This window comes from Urocitellus parryii, chromosome 9 (assembly GCF_045843805.1).
Source record: "Urocitellus parryii isolate mUroPar1 chromosome 9, mUroPar1.hap1, whole genome shotgun sequence".
NCBI lineage: Eukaryota > Metazoa > Chordata > Mammalia > Rodentia > Sciuridae > Urocitellus > Urocitellus parryii.
This window is the reverse complement of record NC_135539.1, coordinates 110828710-110852366: the sequence shown is the minus strand read 5'-3', so window position 1 is coordinate 110852366 and position 23657 is coordinate 110828710. Positions and strand designations below refer to the sequence as shown.

Genomic DNA, 23657 nt, shown 5'->3' with positions numbered 1-23657 from the left:
ATCAGAAATCACTCCAGAAAAAACATCATAATAGAATGTAATAAAAACCCTCACAACTGGTCCCGGGACCAAGGCACACTTCCAAGTGAGAGATTTCAGGTGAGGTATTTTAGCGTCTAGGGAATCTAAGCTAACTATACCTAGATAAATTATTAAAGGAAACATGTTCTCAAGGTTCTTCTCCAAGAAAATAATTAACCCACCTTTCCATCAATGCACCTTACTGTTTTTGGCAGCAACGTGCTGGGCTGGATCTTTACTTTGGTATCATACAGATCTGAGGTTCTATAGTATCTCAAAGTGGTTGCAAGTGGAACAGTCAAAATAATCCTAATAACCATCTCCCCATTCTGGTTTGACTTGTCTGGGGTGCTTGGCCCTCTGGAACTTTAAAAATCTCATGATTCGCATGTGTAGCTAGCACTGCAAATTATTGGCTGTTTTTAAAGTTATGTAACAAAATTTCCTCTTAAAACCCACCATCTCACCATTTAGCCTTCTGGTTACTGCTTATAGTCTCTCCCCACTCCCCGCCAAACACACACAGGGTGGTGAATTTCACTCTACACTCAGACTGGAATCATCCCAAAGTGGAATTCAAGAGGTGTCCTTGGTAAACAAAGAGAGCCAGGACAAAGAAAGTGATTTCCACCCAAACACCTTGGAAACAAGGATCACTGCCTGTCATATTGCTCTCTAGACTCATGTTCTTGGGTCATTTCCTACTTGAGGTTTTCAGATCATGGGGTGTCCTAGGAGGCGACACCCATCCTTATTTTTCCCACCCTGACGCTGGCATTTGACAGAACTCCCAGATGAAGCTACCAAAGCCCTGGGCGTGCACTGTTTCTCCGCTGCCCAGGCCTCTGAATTCCACCGCACCTACCGCCCGGCTGGACAGCACTCAGGCGCGCCGAAGGTCCACTTAAATTAATTCAGATTCCAGGGGGGCGAAGCCTGCGCCACGGGGACCCCTCCCCTCTCCCGGGTCTCCCCAGGTTTTCTGTTTACTGGGGAAGCTGATATTTACTGGGTGGCAGCCCAAAGCGGGCCCCACCCAGCAGCGGAAAGAGAGGCCTCGCGTCCGGGCCCCACAGCTCCGCCCTGCGCCGGAACCGCCGCGCGCCTACGCCCCTTGGGGGCGGTGACACGGCCGCGCCCAGCCCCAGTCGCGGTCCCCTACGCCTCACCCGCTGGCGTCACGGAGCCCGAGCTCCGCCCAAGGTGTTAAATTAACTCCTCAGGGCGCCGCGTTCCCCGCCGCCGCTCCTGACTTTCGCGCGGACTCGGCTTCCTGGTTGCGGACGCAGCGGAGTCGCGGCACCGGGCGTCTGTCCCGCGCGCCATGAGCCCCGCGCGGCCGAGCGTGCTGCCCGCAGTGCTGCGCCTGCTGTCCCTGCTGTCCCTGCTGCTGCCGACGCCTCCGGGTGTCCGGGGTGAGTGGGACCCGGGAGCCGCCGGAGCCGGCTAAGCTTGTCGGGTATGGGGGAGCGTTTAGGTCTGTCCCGGTGACTGCGCCGAGGGGCTGCGGACCCGGAAGGGAGGCTGTGGTCCTTGTGTAGTCATTGTTCGGTCACCCTCCACCTTGGGACTCAGACTTCAGACCCAGGGCTCCTGCTGACTTGATCCCCGGGTGGGAAGAGCGACTCCGCGGTGCCGGCTCCCGGCTGGCTTGGCTTTGGGGACAGGTGTGAAGGGTTGAGGAAGTACTAGCTGGCTTTCAGGAGCAGCCAAACCTGGGGCAACGGAAAGGACTTTCAGAGCATGCATTTTCAACCCTCCAACAAGTCCGCTCTTTAAGGGTGGGAGGCCAAGGAGCTGTCCACTTACGCCTGTGACACAGCCCAGTGCATTTGTGTCACTTGCTGGGTGTGCCTGGCAACAGCACCAACGTGGGCTCACAGTAAATTCCAAACCACTTTTTTTTTTTTTTAAGTAAGAAGGAGGGGTTATTTGCTCTCAACTTTAGTCTTGAATTAATTGACAAGACGTTAGACCTACCAAGTTCTTGGTATGCCAGTTCAGCTTTGGGCAGAAGTAGAGGTTTCTCAGAAGCCATGGACACTTCCCCTATTCGAAGGAACTCTTGGAAAAGAATATTGCTGGGAACTGAAAAGGAGTATTTCCTTCAGGTCTGCTTCTTCCTCTCTAGGTGACTGCGGCCCTCCGCCAGAAGTGCCTAATGCCCAGCCAATTCTTGAAGGGAGTACCAGTTTTCCTGAGAAAGCCACAATAACATATAAATGCAACGAAGGCTTTGTCAAAATTCCTGGGAAGCCAGACTCAGTGGTCTGTCTTGCCAACAATCAATGGTCAGAGTTTATAGAATTCTGTAATCGTAAGTTCTTCATTTCATTTTAGAAAAGTTATGGGAATGGAATGTGTCTTGTTCAGTGTACTATTATATCTCTTTGGAGTGACTGGTAATTGATAGTTTTCTAGCATTATTAAACCCCAGTGTATACTGTGTTGGCTAATTGAAGGCATTACTTCCCTGCTTCTTCATTAAGAGTTTTTTTTTTTTTTTTTCCCCTAACACTGCACCTCCCAAATGGGCTAATAGAGAAAGTAAACAATAGGTACTGTTTAGGGAGTAAATTATATGTGAATATGTTTGGCAGTTACCTAGGTGGTCTATTTTCTTAAATTTCATTTTGTTAAGTAGGAATAGCAAGTATAGCTCTGAAGTGACATTTTAAACTCTCTAAATTTATTTCCAAATCTATTACATACATAACCTTATGTATTAGCCTTGAGATAGTCATGTGTCCCTTAATGATGGAGTTATGTTCTGAGAAATGTGTCTTTGGGCGATTTTGTTATCTGAACAACATGGACTGAACTTAAACAAACCTTAATAATACAGCCTACTACACACCTGGGCTATGTAGTGTAGCCTGTTAGTCCTAGGAACAAACCTGTACAGCGTGTTACTATACTGAATACTGAAGGGAACTGTAGTACAGTGTTTGTGTGTGTCTAGACGTATCCTAACATAGAAAACATGCAGTAAAAATTAAAATTGGTGCACCTGTGTAGGGTTCTTACCATGAATGGAACTTGCAGGACAGGAAGTTGCTCTGGGTGAGTTAGTGAGTGAATAGTGAGTGAATGTGAGTCTTAGGACATTATTATCCCACTACTGAAGACTTTTTAAATTCTGTATACTTAAGACTATGATAAATTTATTTTTAAAAAACCTTCAATAATCAATTTACCTTGGCTTACTGTAACTTCTTTATAAACTTTTTAATTTTTTTAACATCAGGATCTCTATGTGTTGCCTAGGCTAACCCCCAGACTCCTGATCTCAGATGATCCTTCTGTCTCAAAAGCTTTAGTAGCTGGGACTACAGGCATGTGCCACTATGTCCAGCTTGATTTTTTTTTTTTTTAACTTTGACGCTTTTATAATAGCACTTAGCTTAAAGCACAAACATCTTGTACAGCTGTACAAAATTACTTTTCCTTATTATCCTTTTTCTATTTTTAAGATTATTAAATTTTTTACTTTTTAAAACTTTTTATGTTAAAAACTAAGAAACAAACACATACATTAGCCCAGGCCTACACAGGGTCTGAATTATCAATATCACTATCTTTACCGTCATATCCTGTCCCAGTGGAAGGTCTTCAGGGGCAGTCACAGGCATGGAGCTATTATATCCTGTGATAAAAAAGAAAAGTAGAAAGAGTATACTTGAAAATAAAGATATAATATAGTAATACCTAAACTAACAACAGTCATTCATCAGTATCAAGTTTTATGTACTATGCATAATTACATTTGCTATAAATTTATGTGACTGACAACACAGGATATTTGTTTCCTTCGCGTCTCTGCAAACACATGCTGAATGATATTACATTATGATGACTATGACATCACTAAGTGATAGGAAGTTTGGGGCTCTATTATAATCTTATGGGACCGCCATTACATATGCAGTCCATGCTTGACTAAAAAATCATTATGGAGTGCATGACTGTATACAAGCAAAGATTAAAAAAACACCAAACACTTAATTCCTGCTTTTCAAAAACTTGGACCAATGGAAACTATAATAAATACAGAAACTGCCACAAATAGTCTTTGAAACCATGTGTGAAATAGGCTCTAACTTTATATTTCTGTCTACTCCTGATAGAAGGTAGTAGGACGAAGCTTCCAATCCTTTGCACGTGCTTTGTGTTTAGTTTATAACCCTTCCACACCTATTGCTTCACCTAATCCTCCAGACATCCCCATGACTTCAGCAGGGACCCTTATTCCTCTCTCACACTTGAGAACACAAGCTCCCACAAGGTAAATAACCCCCTCAAGTCAGCATCTCTAATGCAAAAGAGCCAAAGTCAAGCTTGGAATTTTGGACTACTAATCCAATGTCCCTTCCTGTACACCAAGCCTCTCTATAGGCTCACATTTGCCCAGCTGTTTATAGTTTGTGCATAATGTACATAATTGGCTCATCAGATCCTTGTTCCCATGGGTTGTTGTGGAATTAAACGAATTTATATGTGCAAAACTAAGTGTTCAACGAATATTAGCTATTATTGTTGTTGTTCAGAACATTAGGCCAGGGGTCTGGAATATTTGTTATGTATCCCTGTACCTCATGTCGTGGTGCTGTGTAATTCCTCAGGGCCATGGCAGGGTAACATAATTATTGAGTCTTAGTACTGTGCCAGGAAACTTAAATGGGTTATATTTATGAAAAGTGGTGATAGTGATATTTATATATTAGATCTATTTCAAAGGCCTCTGGTAACTAGGAAATGAATGTATTTATGCAAACACTCTTCGTACACCACAAATGCTATAGTGACATTTTGTCAAATACCATGTACGTATAAAGAAGTAAAGGAAAGGGGAGGAATTTCCTCAAATAATTAAACATAGATTATAAAATAAGGTGATATGACTTTCTTGTTGTTGCTTTTGTTAATACTTTTAGGTAGCTGTGATGTTCCACCCAGGCTACTTTTTGCATCCCTCAAAAAGGATTATAATATGCAGAATTATTTCCCAGTTGGTTCCACTGTGGAATATGAGTGCCGACCTGGATACATGAGGGACCCTTCTCAGTCTGTAAAACTAACTTGCCTTCAGAATTTAACATGGTCCAAAGCAGCTGAATTTTGTAAAAGTGAGTATAATTTTTAAAAGTGTTCTCACTTATCTGGTGTTGGGGGAAATAGCTCTTCATTTGTGCTGGAACTCTGGGTACAAGTTGTTATTTAGAATAATTCTTAAAACTATGAGAGTCATTTATTTTAAATTAAACAAACTAAATATTTATGTGTTAGGAGTACTTATTCACTCACAAATTTCACACTTCTTTAATGTGAGCTTCTAGATATGTTGCTTTTTTGAAACTTATCAAAAAAATGAAGGTAGAATTCAGGAACTCTAAGGATTAGATATAGCAGTGGTTTGGATGATAAATTTTGTGCCTGATCATTTAAAAAAATTCTGGTTTTATATTTTATACCTTTTACTACAGTAAAATTAACACATAAAAATTGTATGTATTCAAGGGATACAGTATGATGTTTTAATATACATATGTGTTATGAAATGATGACCACAATCAATCTAATTAACATATCCACCACATGGTTATTTTTTATTGTGTGTGTCTGGATAATTTAATGGAAAAAAATTGTATTTTATTTTAGAAAAATCATGTCCTAATCCTGGAGAACTACGAAATGGTGATATCAATATCACAACTGGCCTATTTTATGGTTCACCCATCTTCTTCTCATGTCACACAGGGTAAGTTTTGTTATGCTGAAACTCTATGCTTAACAAGTAAAGAACAAATTAGTACTTGACATGGAAATCTAGCTAGATTTGTGACCATTGTTCACAGACTGGTGGCAACCAAAACAACCTCTGTCCTCAAAAGATTCTTTGTTATAAGCTCATTACAGTTAAACTTAGTAAAAGAGGTCAAGAAAGGAAATTTTATACCACAAACTTCTCTGAATTCTTAGATTTCATTACATATGTGATTTAAAATAAAATTTTAAATGTGATTGCTAAAGGAAAAAAATTGAGATATGTGGATAATACTTAAAGAAGTCAGAAGTAGCAATCCTTCATGTATTAAATATGAAGTTAATTTTTAATTGATCTTAATAAGGAATTAGCACCTGAGTTTTTCCATATGCAACCAATTTATGAAATATCGTAGGCTAAAAACATTTATCCCTAGTTTGAAATATCCTTCTAATGTAAATTCTTTTACCTTTCTCTGTGGAGGGAAAAGGAATGTACTCATTGAGTACCATCAATGCCTTGAATGCAGCTGAAAACTTTACATTCATTTTCTTATTTACTATTTTCAGATTGAATTATGCTCCCTCTTATGTTTTTTTTTTTTAAGTACTGAGAATTGAACTCAGTACTGAGCCATATCCCCAACCCTATTTTGTAATTTTCTTTAGAGACAGGGTCTCACTGAGTTGCTTAATGCCTCACCATGCTGAGGCTGGCTTAGAACTTGTAATCCTCCTGCCTCAGCCTCCTGAGCTGCTGGTATTACAGGCCTGAACCACTGCACTTTATAAAATAAAGAGTCTTTATAAAATAAAATAAAAAAATAGCAGTTTTATTTGTCTATTAAATACAGATGTTAGTTGGGTCATTAAAATCTGAGAAGTACTTTGAACCCTTTAACAATAAATGCTTCCATTAGTTCATGAAATCTGTATTGATCTTTTGGAACTTAGAAATATAAAATGTTTAGTCATCTATGTCATTTAAAAATGTTTTCTACATTTTGTGTTTTCTAATATATGCCCCTTGCAAATAAAAAATGTTCTTTATGTCCTACACTTTTTTTTACCCTTTGGATATCTTATAAGTGATATGACTTAGTTTTTTCTTTTCCTTTAAACTTCCCTATGGACTTTTATCAACTATTGTTTTGTCTCCATCTACTGGTGTAATAAGTAATTTTAAAATGATATTCTAGAGAATCTGAGAAAAGCTAAGTATGTGTGGATATATCTTAATTTTTTTCTCCCCTTTTTGTTCTAGGTATAGATTAGTTGGCGCATCTTCTAGTTACTGTACTCTTTTTGACAGAACTCTTAAATGGAGTGAACCATTGCCAGAGTGCGTAGGTAAATCTTTTTTAAAAATCTAAGCAGTCTGTTTTTAGAGTTGAATGATAATGATAAATTACTTCTGCTCATTAAGAATTATCTACAATGTATATTTCTGGTATCCTTATCTTTCAATGGGTATCATTGATAATTGAAAGACCTTCTCTAGTGATATTTCTTACTTTATTAGCTGTGGGAATAAACTATCAAGCTTCCCTGAGTCTCAGTATTCTTAACTATAGAATGGGAATTAAAAACAAACTTAGGTTTGCATTGTACTTGATCATTTATTATGTAACCATTCCTTCTGAGAGTCAAGTAAGATAGTAGATTTTCCCCCTGCAATTTTATGGAAAGAAATACTGTCAATCAGAGTATGTATGCCTTGACCCCATATTCTAAAGCAAGTGGCAGTAGAATGCATTTAACCCTCTCTTCAGATCTGTAATTTTTCTAAGACTCAGTGTTGCCTACATGTATTCTTAATTTAGGGTTATAATTATCAGCTAATAATTACCTAGAAGTATTTTAATGTATTCTATGTTTTAATCATTAAAGAAGGTAGGTTGTATAATAAAACAAATGTAGTTTTTGCACTTGAGAATCTTACTTTCTCAGAGTGAAGATGGGGCATAGAAATAATATCAAAAGTGGATATAGCTGGGTACAATGGCACATGCCTATAGTCCCAGCAGCTCAGGAGGATCACAAGTTCAAAGCCAGCCTCAGCAAAAAGCAAGGCGCTAAGCAACTCAGTGAGCCTGTCTCTAAATAAAATACAAAATAGGGGTAGGGAGTTAGCTCAGTGGTTGAGTGCCCCTGAGTTCAATCCCTGGTACCCATCCTATTCCCCCCAAAAAGTGGATCTATCCAGGCAAATACTTTGCCAGTAGAGACACATATTCTGAATAATGAGAGAAGTAAATTATTTGCAATTTATTTTTCAGTACTTGGTATGTAACCAAAGGCCTTGCACATGCTAGGCAAGCTCTCTACAACACAGTTACACCAATAGCGTGCAATTCTTTTAAACGTAATCTTTATTCTTCCCACCCTTCTCTGTTTCTACACCTAACTTACTCTTCTGCAAATGACTTCTGAAAATTCTGTTGCAAAATTATTATTTAGTTCATTTTTTTGTATAATAGTTATTAAGAACAGGAATTGAGTATATTGAATATAATTTATCAAGTATTAATTGACTGAACACTCTATGGTAAGTGATGTGTAGTCAAACAAATAAAAGGAATCCTTAACATCAAGGAACCCATTTCAGTCTTACCCACCATATGCTCTCATTTCGAGGTCTACTACTTTTTTCTCCTTAGAATTATTTAAAAATTTTAATCATTACTACCCATTGCCATTCTTCCTATTTTCTTGGTCTGGTAAAGATACTATAAACAACATTAAATTTAAAATGGAAAGGAAGAAGGAGCTGACCCAGGCAAGGAGTCCCGGAGCCTGAATGAGCAGTCTCCCAATCCGAGGCCCGTATTTTTCAAAAGCAACTAATATCATGAGTTTCACAGAAATGTAGCCATCAAGCATATATTCTAGCATAGAAGAGCTTTTGCACCACAAGCCTGTTTTCTCTTCGTGCTGCCATGTGTGGGCACAGTCCCATTCTCTCTGTTTGATGCCTTGCCTCTATTGTAGATATCCTGATGTCTGTACTTTCCTTCTTGTCTCTTCTCCATCTCTCCAAGTCAGCTACTCTGGTGTCCACATCCTTCAGGAAAGCAATCCAGTAACATATCCAAGTCATGTTCACTATGACCCTTACCCCAACTCTCTACCTATGAGGCCTTGCCTTTAAGATCTAGTACTGATTTAGCACATAGTTTACTTTTTTGTTTTGACAATACTAAAAAAGATTGAGTGGAAATTAACTTCTTAAACAAGGAGCTGCTTCCCATCAAGTATGCAGCCCTGGTCTATAGACACATCAGTTTACATTGGTGTCCCTGGGTGGATATTGATATGGAGATATGAAGAAGGAAGAGCAATGAACACTTTGAAGAATTATCCTTAATTATACATGAGATTTTATTTTTGAATGAAGCCTCACTGACAGAAGGATCTCTTTTCCCTCTCTGCCAGTGTTTTCTTTTTCAAAATCGGTTTCAGTTGACTGCTGGTATGTGCTAGCATGCACTCAACCCTTCCTATACAATGACTATCTTCCCAGATCCCTCTCTCAACTCCCCACATGTAATCACTAGGTCATCTTGCTTTATTTCTTCTATATACTTTTCAAATCTGTGTTTCAACTCCATCTCTATCACTTCTAACAGTTTATTATTCCTTGCCTGGAGTATTGCAGTGAGGGCAGTCCCAGGCTAGACTATAAATGGAGATCCCTGAGGGAAACCTGGAAAGGATATTGGCATAGGGAATTCTGAGTACTAGTTCCTGAATCATGTTCTAGAATGGAGGAAGAAGTGGCGTGATGGGCTTTCATTGAGCATATCTTCTCAGTCCTACAAATATCCCTACTGGTGGGAGAGAGGCATTCACCATAGAGCTAGCACAGAGCCTTCAAAGTGTGAAGCCTGGGGCAGAATTCTCAGTTGACCGAGTTCCATTGATGATACCAATAGTAATGGCCTCCCACCTCCATTCCTGTACCCCGTTAACATTTTATCCATAGTCTAACCAGAGTGACCTATTGGGAACACAAATACATCTCTTTCTTAAACTTATTGGTATACCTCATCATTTACAAAGTCCGAACTCCTTAGTATGGCATGGTCTACTTCTCCACATTCATGCTTCATCCTCATATTTTATGCTCAACCCATGCAAACTGCTTGTACTTTTCCATATACCTTACAGTTCTTTGTGCCTCTACTTATTCCTTAAGTTACTGCTTCCACCTGGAATGTCCTTCAGCCCCTCTTGTGCTTGGCTGTTGTTTTCCTAATCAAGGTCTGTCCTATAGAGTCCTTCAGGAAGACTTCCTAGGCTGATGAACAACTTTTCTTCACTCTTTCCATACCACCTGCATACTTCTGTGATAACCCTTACATTTTATTTTGAAGTTATCCCTTTGACTCTCTCCTGTGCACCCTAATTTGTTGTCAATCAAAATAGCTTGTTCTTGGGCTGGAGCTGTAGCTCAATGGTAGAGTGCTTACCTTGCACGTGTGAAGCACTGGGTTTGATCCTTAGCACTAGATTAAAAATAATAATAACAAAGATATTGTGTCTAAAAATTTTTTTTTAAAAAAACAGCTTATTCTTGCTTTGCTTAATAGCCTTAAAGATCTTTATAAATTTTTCAGTATTTTATGGATACTTAAGTCCACCCTGTATAATTTAATTTGTTGCACATATGTAATTATATTGCTTTCCTGCTTAAAAAAACTTCATGCTCTAAAAATATATGGAACCATTGAACTTTTTAATCAGGGTAGCTGCCAGGAAGAAGCCTCTTCTTTTGATTGTTCAGGATTTGAACTTAAGGGCACTCTAGCACTGAATCACATCCCCAGCCCTATTTTGTATTTTATTTAGAGACAGGGTCTCACTGAGTTGCTTAGCTCCTTGCTTTTGCTGAGTTTGGGTTTGAACTTATGATCCTCCTGCCTCAGCCTCCCAAACCACTCGGATTATTGGCCTTTGCTACCTGGATTATAGGCCTGTGCCACCTCGCCAGCAAGAAGAGGCCTCTTTTTACAGCATAATTAGAGCAATTCTGCTTGTATTTGTTTTACAAATTCAGCTGCTCAATAAGATTTATCTTGAGTCTCTGCGAGTTACTACATACTAAAAATTTTTGCTCTAGAAGTGAAAATATAGTCCTGACACTTAAGATTTTTTACTCTATTCAAAATGATCTGTATATATTTCTGAATTCTCAACTCCTTTCATTTATTGCCATTCCCCTGGAATGAAGAGCTATGCTGTCTTTCCTGTCTTGGAAGAAGGGTACATTTTAGGATTAAACTCAAGTTCCATTTCCTCCCTAAAGTCATCTCCGACTGCCCTATTTTTTGACTCTAACATCCTATAGCATTGACTTTTTCAAGCTTTGGTTTGATGTGTGGCATATACAAACATTACTGGAATTTTTGGTTTACATGTGTCCTAAATCTAATTATTTGTATAAATTGATCTTAAGATTAACATTCATGTTCTATAATATTTGCATTAAGAGCTCCAGATGTTCTACCCATTACTTAATAGACATGTACGAGCATCCTTTGTTGATAATGCTGAACTTGTAGGGGGTGGAGGCAGCCAGAGGCTTGACTATGGGGATTTCAATAGATTACTTTTGGTCACCTGCCCATATTATCCACATGTGTAGTCAAAAGAGAGAATGATGATGAAGCAAAAAGAAATGAATTGATTCACAGTTTGATCCAAAGCCAAAATAGTATAGAATTTGTATAGTGAACAAAAGCCAAGAAGTATTGTTGTAAGTCTGGTTTGTAAATCCTGCTCATCTTCTGGGTCCCTAGTGTGGGGGCTGCGGGCAGTTTCCATTCTCGGCATGATATGCAGCTTGGCAAGGTGTGTGTGGGGGGCAATTAAATGTACTTAACCTGTACTTAGAAGGTACAAGCTGGGTGCTTCTTCTAGTTCTTTTAATTTTAAAGATGGTCCTTTTACAAACTGAGAAAATGATATATTTTGATTTTTTAAAAATCATGTTTTAGTTTTTATTTGTAAAAGTACCTTGCTAGTTATATATTTTTTAAAAAAATTTGTAATTCTTTTTAAGAAATTTACTGTCCAGAACCAATCCAAATTGACAATGGCTATATTCAAGAGGAATACGAAGTTTACGTATATAGACAGTCTATAACATATGGATGTGATAAAGGATTCACCCTGGTTGGAAAGAGCTCCATTTATTGTACTGTCAAAGAAAACGAAGGAGAATGGAGTGACCTGCCACCTCAGTGCATAGGTAATCAGTTCACAATAGTTATATTTTTGTTTATTCTTACCCTTAGGCCTATATGTGGGCAATAAAGATTCTATGAACTCTCTTAAGAAATAAATGTAAAATCATTCATATATATATATATATATATATATATATATATATATATATATAGCATATTTTTGCTTTTCTGTGGGACAGTTTTTTCATCCGATTGTCAGGGGACTATGACTTCCATACACACAGGCAAAAAGAATATAAAATATAAAAGCTTAAGAGACATTTGAAATATGTTAAAATTCTAACTGAGGTTAGAAAGAGAGGAGAGAGGTAGAAAGAGAAAAAGAAGAATGAAGAGGGGAAGGAGAGGAAGTTGGAAGAGAAGGGAAGGGATGAAGGCAAGATATTGAAGAAGATAATGACTGAGAATTTTCTATAACTAATGAAATACACCAGGTACTGATTACTCACTTCTCAGCAAAAAGAATGCAGCCCAAAAGACAATGAAAAGAAAACTGTAAAATACTATAAGAAAATGACTGTTCACCTAGAGTTCTGTACCCAGTGAATTTATCTTTAAAAATTACACACAAGATATATTCAGACAAAAACTGAGGGAACTTGTCAACGGCATACCAGACCTTATGAAAACTAAAGGAAATTTTTAAGTAGGATGAAAATAATCCCATGTCATACATGAACATGCAAGAAGAAATGAAGAACACTGACAATGGGTAATGAACACTGACTTCATGAGGGAGTAAAATACTGTGTCTTGTGGGATTTGAATTATATGTAGACTATAATAGAAATAGAACCTCCGACAGAAATAAGGAAGAGGAAGTAAATTCAGTGTAAATGTTCCAAAGTTCTAGATGTACTGAAAAAAGTGGGAAACATAATTAATTTGCCTAGTTGGCTTATAGTCTAATGCTAATTGCTAGAGTTGCCACCAAAGAATTCTAAAAGAATGTGTATATCACAAGCATAAAGGAAGGATATTATTTAATCCTGAAGAAAATGAGAGGAAAGGAAACAAATGTAAAATAGATAGTGGTTGAAACCTAAATTCATCAGTAATTGTATTAATTGTAATTTGACTAAGATTGTCAGACTCAAAATAAAACCTAACTATTTACTGTTTACAGGAGACATAGTTGAATGATAAGAGAATAAATTGATTGAAAACAATGGGAAATGTACTATACAAACATTAACAAAAATGGTGCAGCTCTGTTAATATCAATGAGTACCTGAAGATAGGACAGTTCATAATAAAGGAATCAATTTGGGAAATCTGCAATTCACAATCTAAAATATGTATGCATTTGAAAAATAGTTTCAATTGATAAGGACAAGAATGGACAGGAAAAAAATAGACAAATCCACAATCACAGTTGGAAAATTCTACATACTATTTCAGTAGCTAATAGAATGAACATTAAAAATCATTAAGAATATGGAAGATCTGAGCAATAGTTGAGCTTAAATTTATGTGTAAGGATATGGGATCCTCAATGACAGATGGCCCATTTTTTTCAAGTGCACATGAGACCTACACCAAAATTGACCATATAGCTAGGCTTGGAATTAAATGGATTTCAGAAGATTAAAGTTATTCAGAGCATGCATTCCTGAACACAGTGGAATTAAATTATGCATCAATAACAAAAAATAAATAAATTTTCAGAAAATATAACTCCTTTGGTAGTATATAAGTCCTCTGAATCAAAAATGAAAATTAATTCAGTGGAACAAAGAGTACTTTTTATACACAAGGGTTTTAAAAGGAAAAGTCCATATAAAAACCTTATTTACTCCAATGATGATGACATTATTTGAGTGCTGCTAAGTGCTGTGTTCCTTGCTAAGTATTTTATTGACTTGTCCCTTATATCATCCTGTGATATAGGTAAAGGAAGGAAACAAACAAAAAAATAACATATCATCTGAGTATCCAGAATACTGGCTGTGTGATGGGGGGTGGCTGTGGTACTGGCTGATACGACCTGTTGCTTTGGGGACACAGCTGTGTGAAGCAATTTACCAAGTCATTTCCATTCATCTTTACAATGATGTCATGCATTCTACATTAGGTTTTTTGTTTTTGTCTTCATTTTTTATTAATTTATTTTTAAAAATTGACATAATAGTTGTACAATTACATGGAGTACAGTGTGATGTTTCAATACATGTTCAACTGTGCAATGATCAAATCAGAATAATTAGCATCAATTTGTTCTGTTTTTCTCCTCAGTTTACAGAGGAGAAAAGCAAAGCTTAGAGGGATTAGAGAACAAGGGATTAGACCCTTGGCATGTGGTAGAACAAGCCTCTGGCATGGTCTGCACAGCAAGCCTGTATAAGCAACCCAGACATTGCCATTTTGTTATTTGTGGTTCTAAGAATATGTCTTTAATGGAAGTTTTGTAATAATTGTTCTTTGGACTGAAATCTGAAGAGGAACTAAACAGATACATAGAGTTGGTAACTGGTACAAGAGGAAAGGGAATTATTTTTACTCAGACCTATGAATTACTTTAAAAAGAAGTGAAATAGGTCCTGAAAGCACTGGAAAAAGCAACAGTGCTATGACTATCTGCAGCAGTTCAGTGATAGCATCATGTTGTTCCTTGGTCCTGGCATGCGGGAAGGAAGACAGTTTTGGAGAGAAAATAAAGAGAAATGAGAATGAGATCACCACCGACTCCAAATTTGGTTTCCTTTTTCTTCTTTCCCCACACGGAAAAGTTTGAGACCCTCAATATGACCTTAATATAAATCTGTTTTAGTCATCTATAGGTGTAATTAATATCAGAAGCAAAAACAATGTATTATTTTAACTCCTTGCCATATACACTAAGACTAGATTTCCCTAAAAGTCAGTCTAGGTTTTTGGTGGGGACAGAAAGCCTACAGAACAAGCAAAGGCTAAGAAAGTTTCACTGGAAAAGCAATATTTCGCTAATTTTTTTCTTAACATTTTTTCTCCACAGGAAAATCCTCAGGTTCCAAGCCTTCACCGACAGCTCAGAAGCCCACCACAGTCAGTGTACCAGGTACAAGAGTCCCACCGACACCCCAGAAGCCCACCACAACCAGTGTACCAGGTACAAAGGCCTCACCAACACCTCAGAAAACCACCACAGTAAATATTCCAGCTACAAGAGCCCCACCAACACCTCAGAAGCCCACCACAATCAATGCACCAGGTACAAGAGCCCTACCAACACCTCAGAAGCCCACCACAGTCAATGCACCAGGTACAAGAGCCCTACCAACACCGCAGAAACCCACCACAGTAAATATTCCAACTACAAGAACTCCACCAACATCTCAGAAGCCTACCACCGTAACTGTTCCAGATACAAAAGCCCCAACACCTCAGAAGCCCACCACAGTAAATGCTGCAGATACAAGAGCCCCACCAACTCCTCAGAAACCCACCACAGTAAATGCTGCAGATACAAGAGCCCCACCAACACCTCAGAGGCCCACCACAGTAAATGCTGCAGATACAAGAGCCCCACCAACTCCTCAGAAACCCACCACAGTAAATGTTCCAGTTACAAGATTCCCAACACATCAGAAGCCCACTACAGTAAATATCCCAGCCTCAGAAGCCCCATTAACTTCTCAGAAACCTATCACAGCAAATAATTCAACCACAAAGACCCCAGCAACAGCTCAGACATTCACTATATCAAATGCTCTGCCTACAAAGACCTCACCAGCTGCCCAGACTCTCCTCATGGCTAATGCTTTTGCTACACAGACCACAACAACCACTCAAAAAGTCTCCACCACAAAAGCTTCATTTACACAGCGTTTTCCAGCAACACGAAAGTCCACTACTTTACATGTCCCAGTGACCCAGGGTCTCAAAAGTACAAAAAGATTCACCTCTGCTCGTATTACAGCAACACAGCGCCCATCTGTTCCCAAAGCAACCACGAGTTTTCATACAACAAGAGTAACGGAAAGAAAAGAAACTTCTCCTTCAGGTCAGTTGGTGCTGTTCTCAAATGTGATCTGACGCACTATGATGAAATGTGAAGCTGACCGAGATTGCAAGATTGAATAGTTTCCAATTTATTGTAGCCAGGCTTTTTCATAATAATGTTTTTGACTCATTCATAATCATTGATAAATGTAAATAATAAGATGACGAGTTTTGTTAGAATCTGCTGAAAGGAAGTTAGGTTTCTCATAGTTTCTTGATGGTAAGATGGGTTCAGTTGTTATTTACTATTTGATCTTTTCAAACTTGTTTCTTGCCACCAAGTTAGAGAACCAAATTTAGATGATGTTTGTTTTAGTATTCAATAGCTATCATAACTTATGTTTATAGTGTTGAATGTTAAACAGATATAGACGCTGATATTTATGTTACTTGATTAAGTAAATAATGTATAATTTATAATTATTTATACTTATAAAAATTGAAGTTGCTTTTGAGCTTTCAAGTATATTTTATTAATAGCTATGTATCGATATTAAATCTCTAGCAAATCAGATAAAATTTAAAAATTTAAATTTTGTAAATATTTTTTTCTTCTTTCTTTTCAGGTGCTGTCAGTCTTATATATGGTAAGTTTGGCTCCCAGACAGTTAAAAGAAATTGCCATCACTGTGGGATGTACAACCCATATTCCTGGAAGAGAATATTACCTTTTAACTGTCTTAGAAAAACTATCAAAATGCAGTGTTTAGGGGTACCTAAGAGAAAATGGGTAAATGCATTTTATCAACATGTTGTGTGGACACCATTAGGTACTCGATACGTTCCTGTGTATTCCAAGTCATGCTCTTGTTCCAAGGTAATTTTAAGACAACTTCAGATCACAAGGCCAATCAATCAAGTAGTATTGCGTGCCCACTGTCTCAGAGCCTCATTCTAGGAACTTACAAGATGGAAACGAAACAATTATAAATCAGTTTGTATCCTCAAGTGTTTGACAATTGATCATAAATTACTTTTTTTACCATTTCTAGATCTCTGTCCTATTCCAGATGAGACAAAAAGTGCTGCCTTTGATAACATATTTGTCTTTTCCTCTTCTCTGTCATTTGAAGCAAAGTTCTTTTAAAAACTGTTCTGTTGCTGTGCAGACATGAGGCCAAAAACATCTGCGTTGCAGTTTATTCTGGCATTTGGTACAGTATTTTCTTTGTATAGACATATTTGATGTTATACGTTAACAAAAAAATCAATAAACTATAAAGATGGTAAGAGAAATGTTGTTAAGAAACAATACAACTAGATTTATATACTGATAAGAATGTTCAATTGACAATACACTTTTATTTTTAAAAAAGTGTTTATTTTTATATTATGTACTTTTTAGCAAAGTTCCCTGTCTTATATATGCATGAATTATCAAGGGACAATAAACCTGAAAACAGATATTTTGTTATTACTAGTATTGTTATTTTATACTGCAAATGCTGGAAGATTTAAAAAGCTAACCGATTTATCTTGAAAGATTCCAACGGTTGGAATTCTTTGTTTATTCTATATTTGAAATAGAAATAAATGTTTTCTAAATGAAAAAACAATCTCATGATTTAATGATTCACTGTTCACAAAAAAATGATGAGTTTTATAGATGACTTTTTTTTTTTACTTGACCAAGGGTATTCAGTAAAAGTTTGAAGAGCTTATTTTTTTTCTCTGAAGTTCTCAAGGTCTATAATCTGATTTATTTCCCAGGAAACTCTATTCAAGGTTGGTTGTAATTCTAGCTTGTGTTAAAAAATAAAAAGGAGCTCCTTCTTTCTTGACCCAGACATATAGCAGCATTTGTGTGTGTGTGTGTGTGTGTGTGTGTGAGAGAGAGAGAGAGAGATAGATCGATCGATCGATCGATCTTGGAAGACGTAATCCTGATAATTATTTTATTTCTCAGATTAATGTTGTGAATTATTTTAAAGATAAGTAAACTGTGTTGCAAAGAAATTGCTTTTGATTATACCGCAGTGTAAGTAAATGATGCAGATGATAGAAAACAAAAATCAACTATTTCCCAAGTTCTATTTAATTGCACTAATGAATCTTCATAGTATTTCCTAATTGCCTTGTAAATGACACTGGCACTATGAATTTTAAAAATATTCTTCTACTGGATCTCTCAATATGTATTTATTCTTTCCTTTTCTCTACCAAGGACCTGCTTAGACGCACACCCACATCATCATCTTCCATGAGATTTTAATACTGTTCATTAAATCTATTTATGTACGTTTCTATATAACTATACTTTATACAGATAAAAACAGTAAGGTTGTTTTTTTTTTTAACCTACTTGGGATATCACCCCCATATAGTTTTACTAGTTTTTGTGTTTGAAGACAATATTATATAGAAAAAAGAAAAAGAGTTTGTGCTTTGTGCCTTGGATTCAGTCAGACCTTGGTCTGAATCTCTTTTTTTTAATTTAGTAAATATTCAAAGCAAGTAATTAATCTCTCAGTTCCAGTTTTCTCATTTATGAGAGAGACATTATGGTTTCTATAAAAAAATCTTTGAAGCTTGATGTGATAATGGATTTGAAAACTCTAAGCACAGTACCAAAAGTTAAATGAATATAGTTTCAAGAAATCATAACACTATGAATTTTATGATTCACGATAATTTTATAATTCCCTCTGGCCACACTGAAGAATAAGAGCAGTTTTTAATTCAAGTAATATTTGCATGTTTGCTATGTAGCCAGTACTGTACTGAGATTTTTATATGTGTTAATTTTCTTTTTAGAGTAGTTTTATAATGTAGCATTTTCATATTTTTCAGCTGATAAAACTGTAGTTTCACATAATTTATAACTTGTCCAAAGTCACAGAGATAAAAGGAAACTGTCCAGTGAAGGATAGCATTTCTTCCTAGTAATAGGACAAGAACCTGCACAACTCAAATTAGACAAGGTAGCCTTGACTTTTTTACTAATATTGTTATATTTTCTCCTCTCATTGTGGAAATACCATATTGTGACATTCATAAATTCTTTATGCTCAATTGAAAGAATATTAAAGAAAAAGAGAATACTTGGTGAAATACATATTTTTCTATATACTTTATCATATACGTATTTACTTATCCTTTACATATCTACTTGACTATGGCATGTATTCCCAATATTTCAAATGTAGCCAAAATCTAAGTGTACTTGCAAGACTCTAACATCTTATGAAGTTATTTCAAATGAATAATTTGCTGATTCAAGAGTTACCACTGTCTTATTGCATGTTTCTTCACCTGACATACTTCAGTTCCACTACAATAATTATCCATCCGTTACTCAGAGTTAAAAAGTCAGATAATATATAAGAAGTCAGATAATATAATTAGTTTTTTGTGATTGTTGTCATCTGGAAAAGGAATTGTGTGAATTTCTTTTATCTGAAAAATTTGAAGAACCACAGAGACCAAATCTAACAATCATGTCAAGACACATAAAGGGTCCATTTCGTGTTGCTCAGAGGCAGTAATGATGAGAAAATTTATAAATGTGAAAATTTAATGTAACTTTGACTTTTCTGGGTATCAATATATATTCACCTACAAAATGAGAGTGAACTCCAAAGTGCCTTCTAACTCATTATTCAGTTTATATTTGAACTACTGATGATCAAACATTTAAAAGTAAGCATGGTTGTGTTAAATACTTTAGAATCCTCTAAAACCTGTTAAAAAAAATTTGTATTTGAGCACTGTGATACTTTATTTCTTTCTCTTTCAAAGAAGACAGGAGAAATAACATGCTGTATTTATTGTTGAATTGTGACATAGGAATCCATATACCAAATGCAAGTCATGTCTCCCTTTTTTTCTTTAATTTGTCTTATAACTACTGTGTGTCATTGGGAAGCTCCAATGAATATGCCATTGTTGTTATTAATTGTGTTACCAAATTTTTTCCCCTCAAGGACTTGTTGCTGCTGCTATAATAATTGGTATCCTAATTCTAGTCAAAATTTTCTGGGACTATGGAAAATCAGGGTGAGCAGAAATTCTGATCATTTTTTAAAAATCTTTTCTTGGCTATTGTTTTTCAGTAATACTTAATACTGTATCAGTAGATAACTTGCTTAGCTTTATTGTATTTTTGGACATGTTGCCTCTTCATTCCTTCTGTCTGTAATTACTGTCCTGGAGAATAGATTTTGTGTCTTTTTTCCCCCCTCAGTATATTCTAGGACAGAAACCATATTACATAGGAAAATGATGGAAAGCCAGTGTCTTACTTTGTGATGTCTTAAATCAATGGACTGTTTTTCTTTTCAGTATAATTTATAATATCTGTGTATTATACAGAAGGAAAAAAATCTAGGAAAAGTTCAACTTCTCACATTCTTAAATTGCCTGTGATGAGGTGTTTTTCTGTACTGTGTATATTAGGTACTAATCTAACCCAAATCAACCCAGCAATTAAGATTGCAGGCCCTGGGTGTGACTGCTCACTTGGTCTGTCACTTATGATCTCTGTGACTGTGAGCAACTTAACCTCTCTGTGCCTCAATTTTTCATGTGCAAAGTATCATACCTACCTCATGGGATTGTAAAAAGGATTACTTAAGTTGTCACCTGTAGAGGGTAGAACAAGTTGCTTGGCACATGATACACACTCAGATGTTAAAACAGCAACAGGACAAAAAAAAATCAGTATTATTCAAAACATCCAATCTGCATTGAATCTACATTTTAACTGTAAATGTCATGGTTGGCTCTGTTGTATCCTGTAGACAGAGTGATTTAAATGTACCTGTTTTGTTTTAGGAATTTAACTGTTCAGAAATCTAATTGTGAAATTCATATAGGCCTGAGTTCTCAGTTGCTTGAATGCCTGTCCTTTCTTTTTTCATTAATTAATATAACAAGTACATTTTAATTTTCTTACTAAATTTCCTTTTTGGTTGATGTGAGCTATCTAATTTTTACCCTCTATGACTTTTTCCTTTCTCCTTAAATTAACAATAGTATCTAAGTATAAAGTATGTGAATATTCTTTAAATAAGTATTTCAACTTTTTGGTAAAAATATTTGGCTGGCAGGTCCTAGGGTCAAGGATGGTTAACAGCTTTTACAGATACTTGCTTAGTGTCAATTAAGAAGTCTAGGTACTACCATAGCAAGTGTATTAAGATATATCTTTTTCTAACTTTTAAGAATATGGTTAGAGCCTAGCAAAAACTAGCAGATTGATTCTTAGGCATGTAGAGTGAGTGAAGTTAGAATAGATGCCTGAACACAACTACTTTGGAAGAAATTCAGTCAATTCACCAACCTTATGTACTTATTTGTTCCAGCTCTATTTTTAGAGTGTTATAAATTTATCACGTTATAAATTATCAATTTATAAAGCATTATCAGTTTACCAAAGTTAGTGCCTTGGTGCTCCATGGGTCAGGAGAGGGTGGCAAGGGATGAGTTTACCAGCTTTCATCAGCATCTTTACATACTTTGGTAAAGCAATTTGCCATGATATTTTACTAGGATGAAAAATGCTGGAATATAGAAGCAGTATTTGTATTGAATTATATTTGGGGATTTTTGCAGTAAACATAATTGCTTAATTTCTGAAACAGAGGGAATGTCATACAAACCCATAGCACTTGACCTTTCTTATGTACACTTAAAAAAATAATCCACTCACCTTATTTTGAAAGTGTAAGCTGTCAAGGGTAAGAACTGACTTTATACATGCGGGTTATTCTCCAGATTTCATATTTATTTAATTAAAAATTTGAACTTCATTAGGACAGAGGATACAGATAACTAATGTGAAAGTGATAATGTAACTGTATCTAATCATTTTTATATCTGTCTACCAGAGGGTTTATTTACTTCTTTAAAAGTGTTGGGTTTTTACAATAAATTTTAGTGTCGGGATGGGAGAGTAAGCAAACGCCTGATTTTGTTCTTTGATTGAAATTTACATTATATAATTCAATTAGTTTTTTCCTTCTTTACTATCCAGCTCTTATAACACATATGAGAACAACAAAGCAGTCAATGTTATGTTTCATAATTTAAGTGAGACTGATGATACCTCAGAAGTCAGACATTCTGATAAATTATAAAAGGTATATATATATGATTTAATAAAAGCACATTTCTGTGTCTTCAAGACAGTGGGCTTAGGGTTTCTGTAGACTCTTAAAGGATAATAGAGTCTTAAGTCTCTATTATAGAGTCTTAAGTCTTTATTATTGCTAGAATTGTTTTTCTTTGTTGAACAAATGACTAACACTAACTCTGTCCTTACTGTGACGCACGTCATCCATTCTTGCATCAGCAGTATGCTCATCATCTCATCCTGAGTCGAACTCTGTTTATTGTACTGATTAGATGCTATGATGCCACAAATACTTGGGAAGGGAACAATGATACATTAAGGCTTAATAACAATGTTTTCATTATGACAATTTGCATCATGAGATGATTGGCCTGTTCCATGTTTGTTTCTCCTGTTGCTTAGTGGCTTTTAGTGTTTAAAAAAACTTATAATATGTGTTAAGATATTTTTTTACGAGTCATGCATATGGATCTTAAAAGACACCATTTGTCTTTACACAAAAATTACTTGATGTAAATTTACCTGTGAAATTTTCTGTGTCTAAATCTAACGAAACTTTTCTCTACTTCACAGGTTGTCTGTAGGAGATAATCATTGATTTTTGGTATAAATGACTTAAATGACTCTAGCTTGGCTACTATTAATCTAAGAAACTAAAAATTGTCTTATTTTAATTGTTGCTATAGCTATTAAATTATGCCTGCAGAAGTTATTCGTGCTTTTTAACTTACTAATTTTGCATTTGTTTTGTACCCCCAGTTAACCATCTCTTTTTGCTGCTTTATTACATAGAAACTAAAACTTAAGGTTTGTTAGTAGTGAATGAACCATTTTGATTGTAATTTTTTTTTTTTTTTTACTTTCAGGGCACACATATATAACTTTGACAGTTTTGCTTGTGACGCTAGGAACCATTGGCTATCTGACTTAGCCAAAGAAGAGTTAAGAAGAAAGTGTACTCATGTACACAGAATACTTGTAGTTTGTTAGAACATTCTGGAGAAGTGGATACAATAAATGCAGTAGTTCTCTATGTTTTACATGTTATTCTTGTGTTGAAGGTGTATTGGGAATGTTAACAAAGCAAGGACAAAAGAGTGTGTCTGGAATCACGTTCCCAGTATACCTAAGGCCTCTTGAGAATAGAACAACTCCCAGAATGGAGGGTGATCACTTCTAAAAGTGTAGGGACATGTTCAGAGGTTTGTTCCTATTTAGACTGGGAACTTGAAAAAAAGGAAATAACTGTTTTTTTTTTTTCACTAGATGTGTTATTTTAATTTAATGAAAAGTAAAAAGTTAAAAATATTAATTGGCTAGCAAAAACAAACAACAGAATCTAGTGTCTTCTAAACAGAATTGCCAAAAAGAGATGAATCACATTCTAAAATGATCTGATCTGTCAGGAATTTTCATCTCTACTTAGTCTATTACTTGTGAAATGATTAAACTGTAATTTTGTCCTGAGGACAAATATTTTATTTTGCTTTGTTTTCCCCAGTAAAAGAGAATTGTTAAAATTGTCTTCTTTGATTTAATATCTTTAAAAATACTCTGGAGATCTCATT

At 36.1% G+C, this 23657-nt stretch overlaps 1 protein-coding gene across 6 annotated transcripts; it reads left to right on the top strand.

Annotated features, from left to right (window-relative positions):
- Positions 1-1185: 1185 nt before the first annotated feature.
- On the top strand, positions 1186-23044 carry Cd55 (CD55 molecule (Cromer blood group)). 6 transcript variants are annotated; one of them, XM_026387420.2, is made up of 13 exons: positions 1186-1436; positions 2153-2338; positions 4956-5147; positions 5680-5779; positions 7049-7134; positions 11849-12037; positions 15010-15123; positions 15934-16017; positions 16583-16603; positions 19940-20012; positions 21991-22096; positions 22663-22693; positions 22956-23004. In XM_026387420.2, the coding sequence occupies exons 1-11, from the start codon at positions 1346-1348 to the stop codon at positions 22091-22093; spliced, it is 1239 nt and encodes a 412-aa protein (XP_026243205.2). In that variant the 5' UTR covers positions 1186-1345; the 3' UTR covers positions 22094-22096; positions 22663-22693; positions 22956-23004. The 6 variants fall into 6 exon arrangements, with proteins under 6 accessions (XP_026243205.2, XP_026243207.2, XP_026243206.2 ...); XM_026387422.2 differs by lacking the exon at positions 21991-22096 and having other exon boundaries at positions 22956-23044; XM_026387421.2 differs by lacking the exon at positions 22663-22693 and having other exon boundaries at positions 22956-23038.
- Positions 23045-23657: the final 613 nt, after the last annotated feature.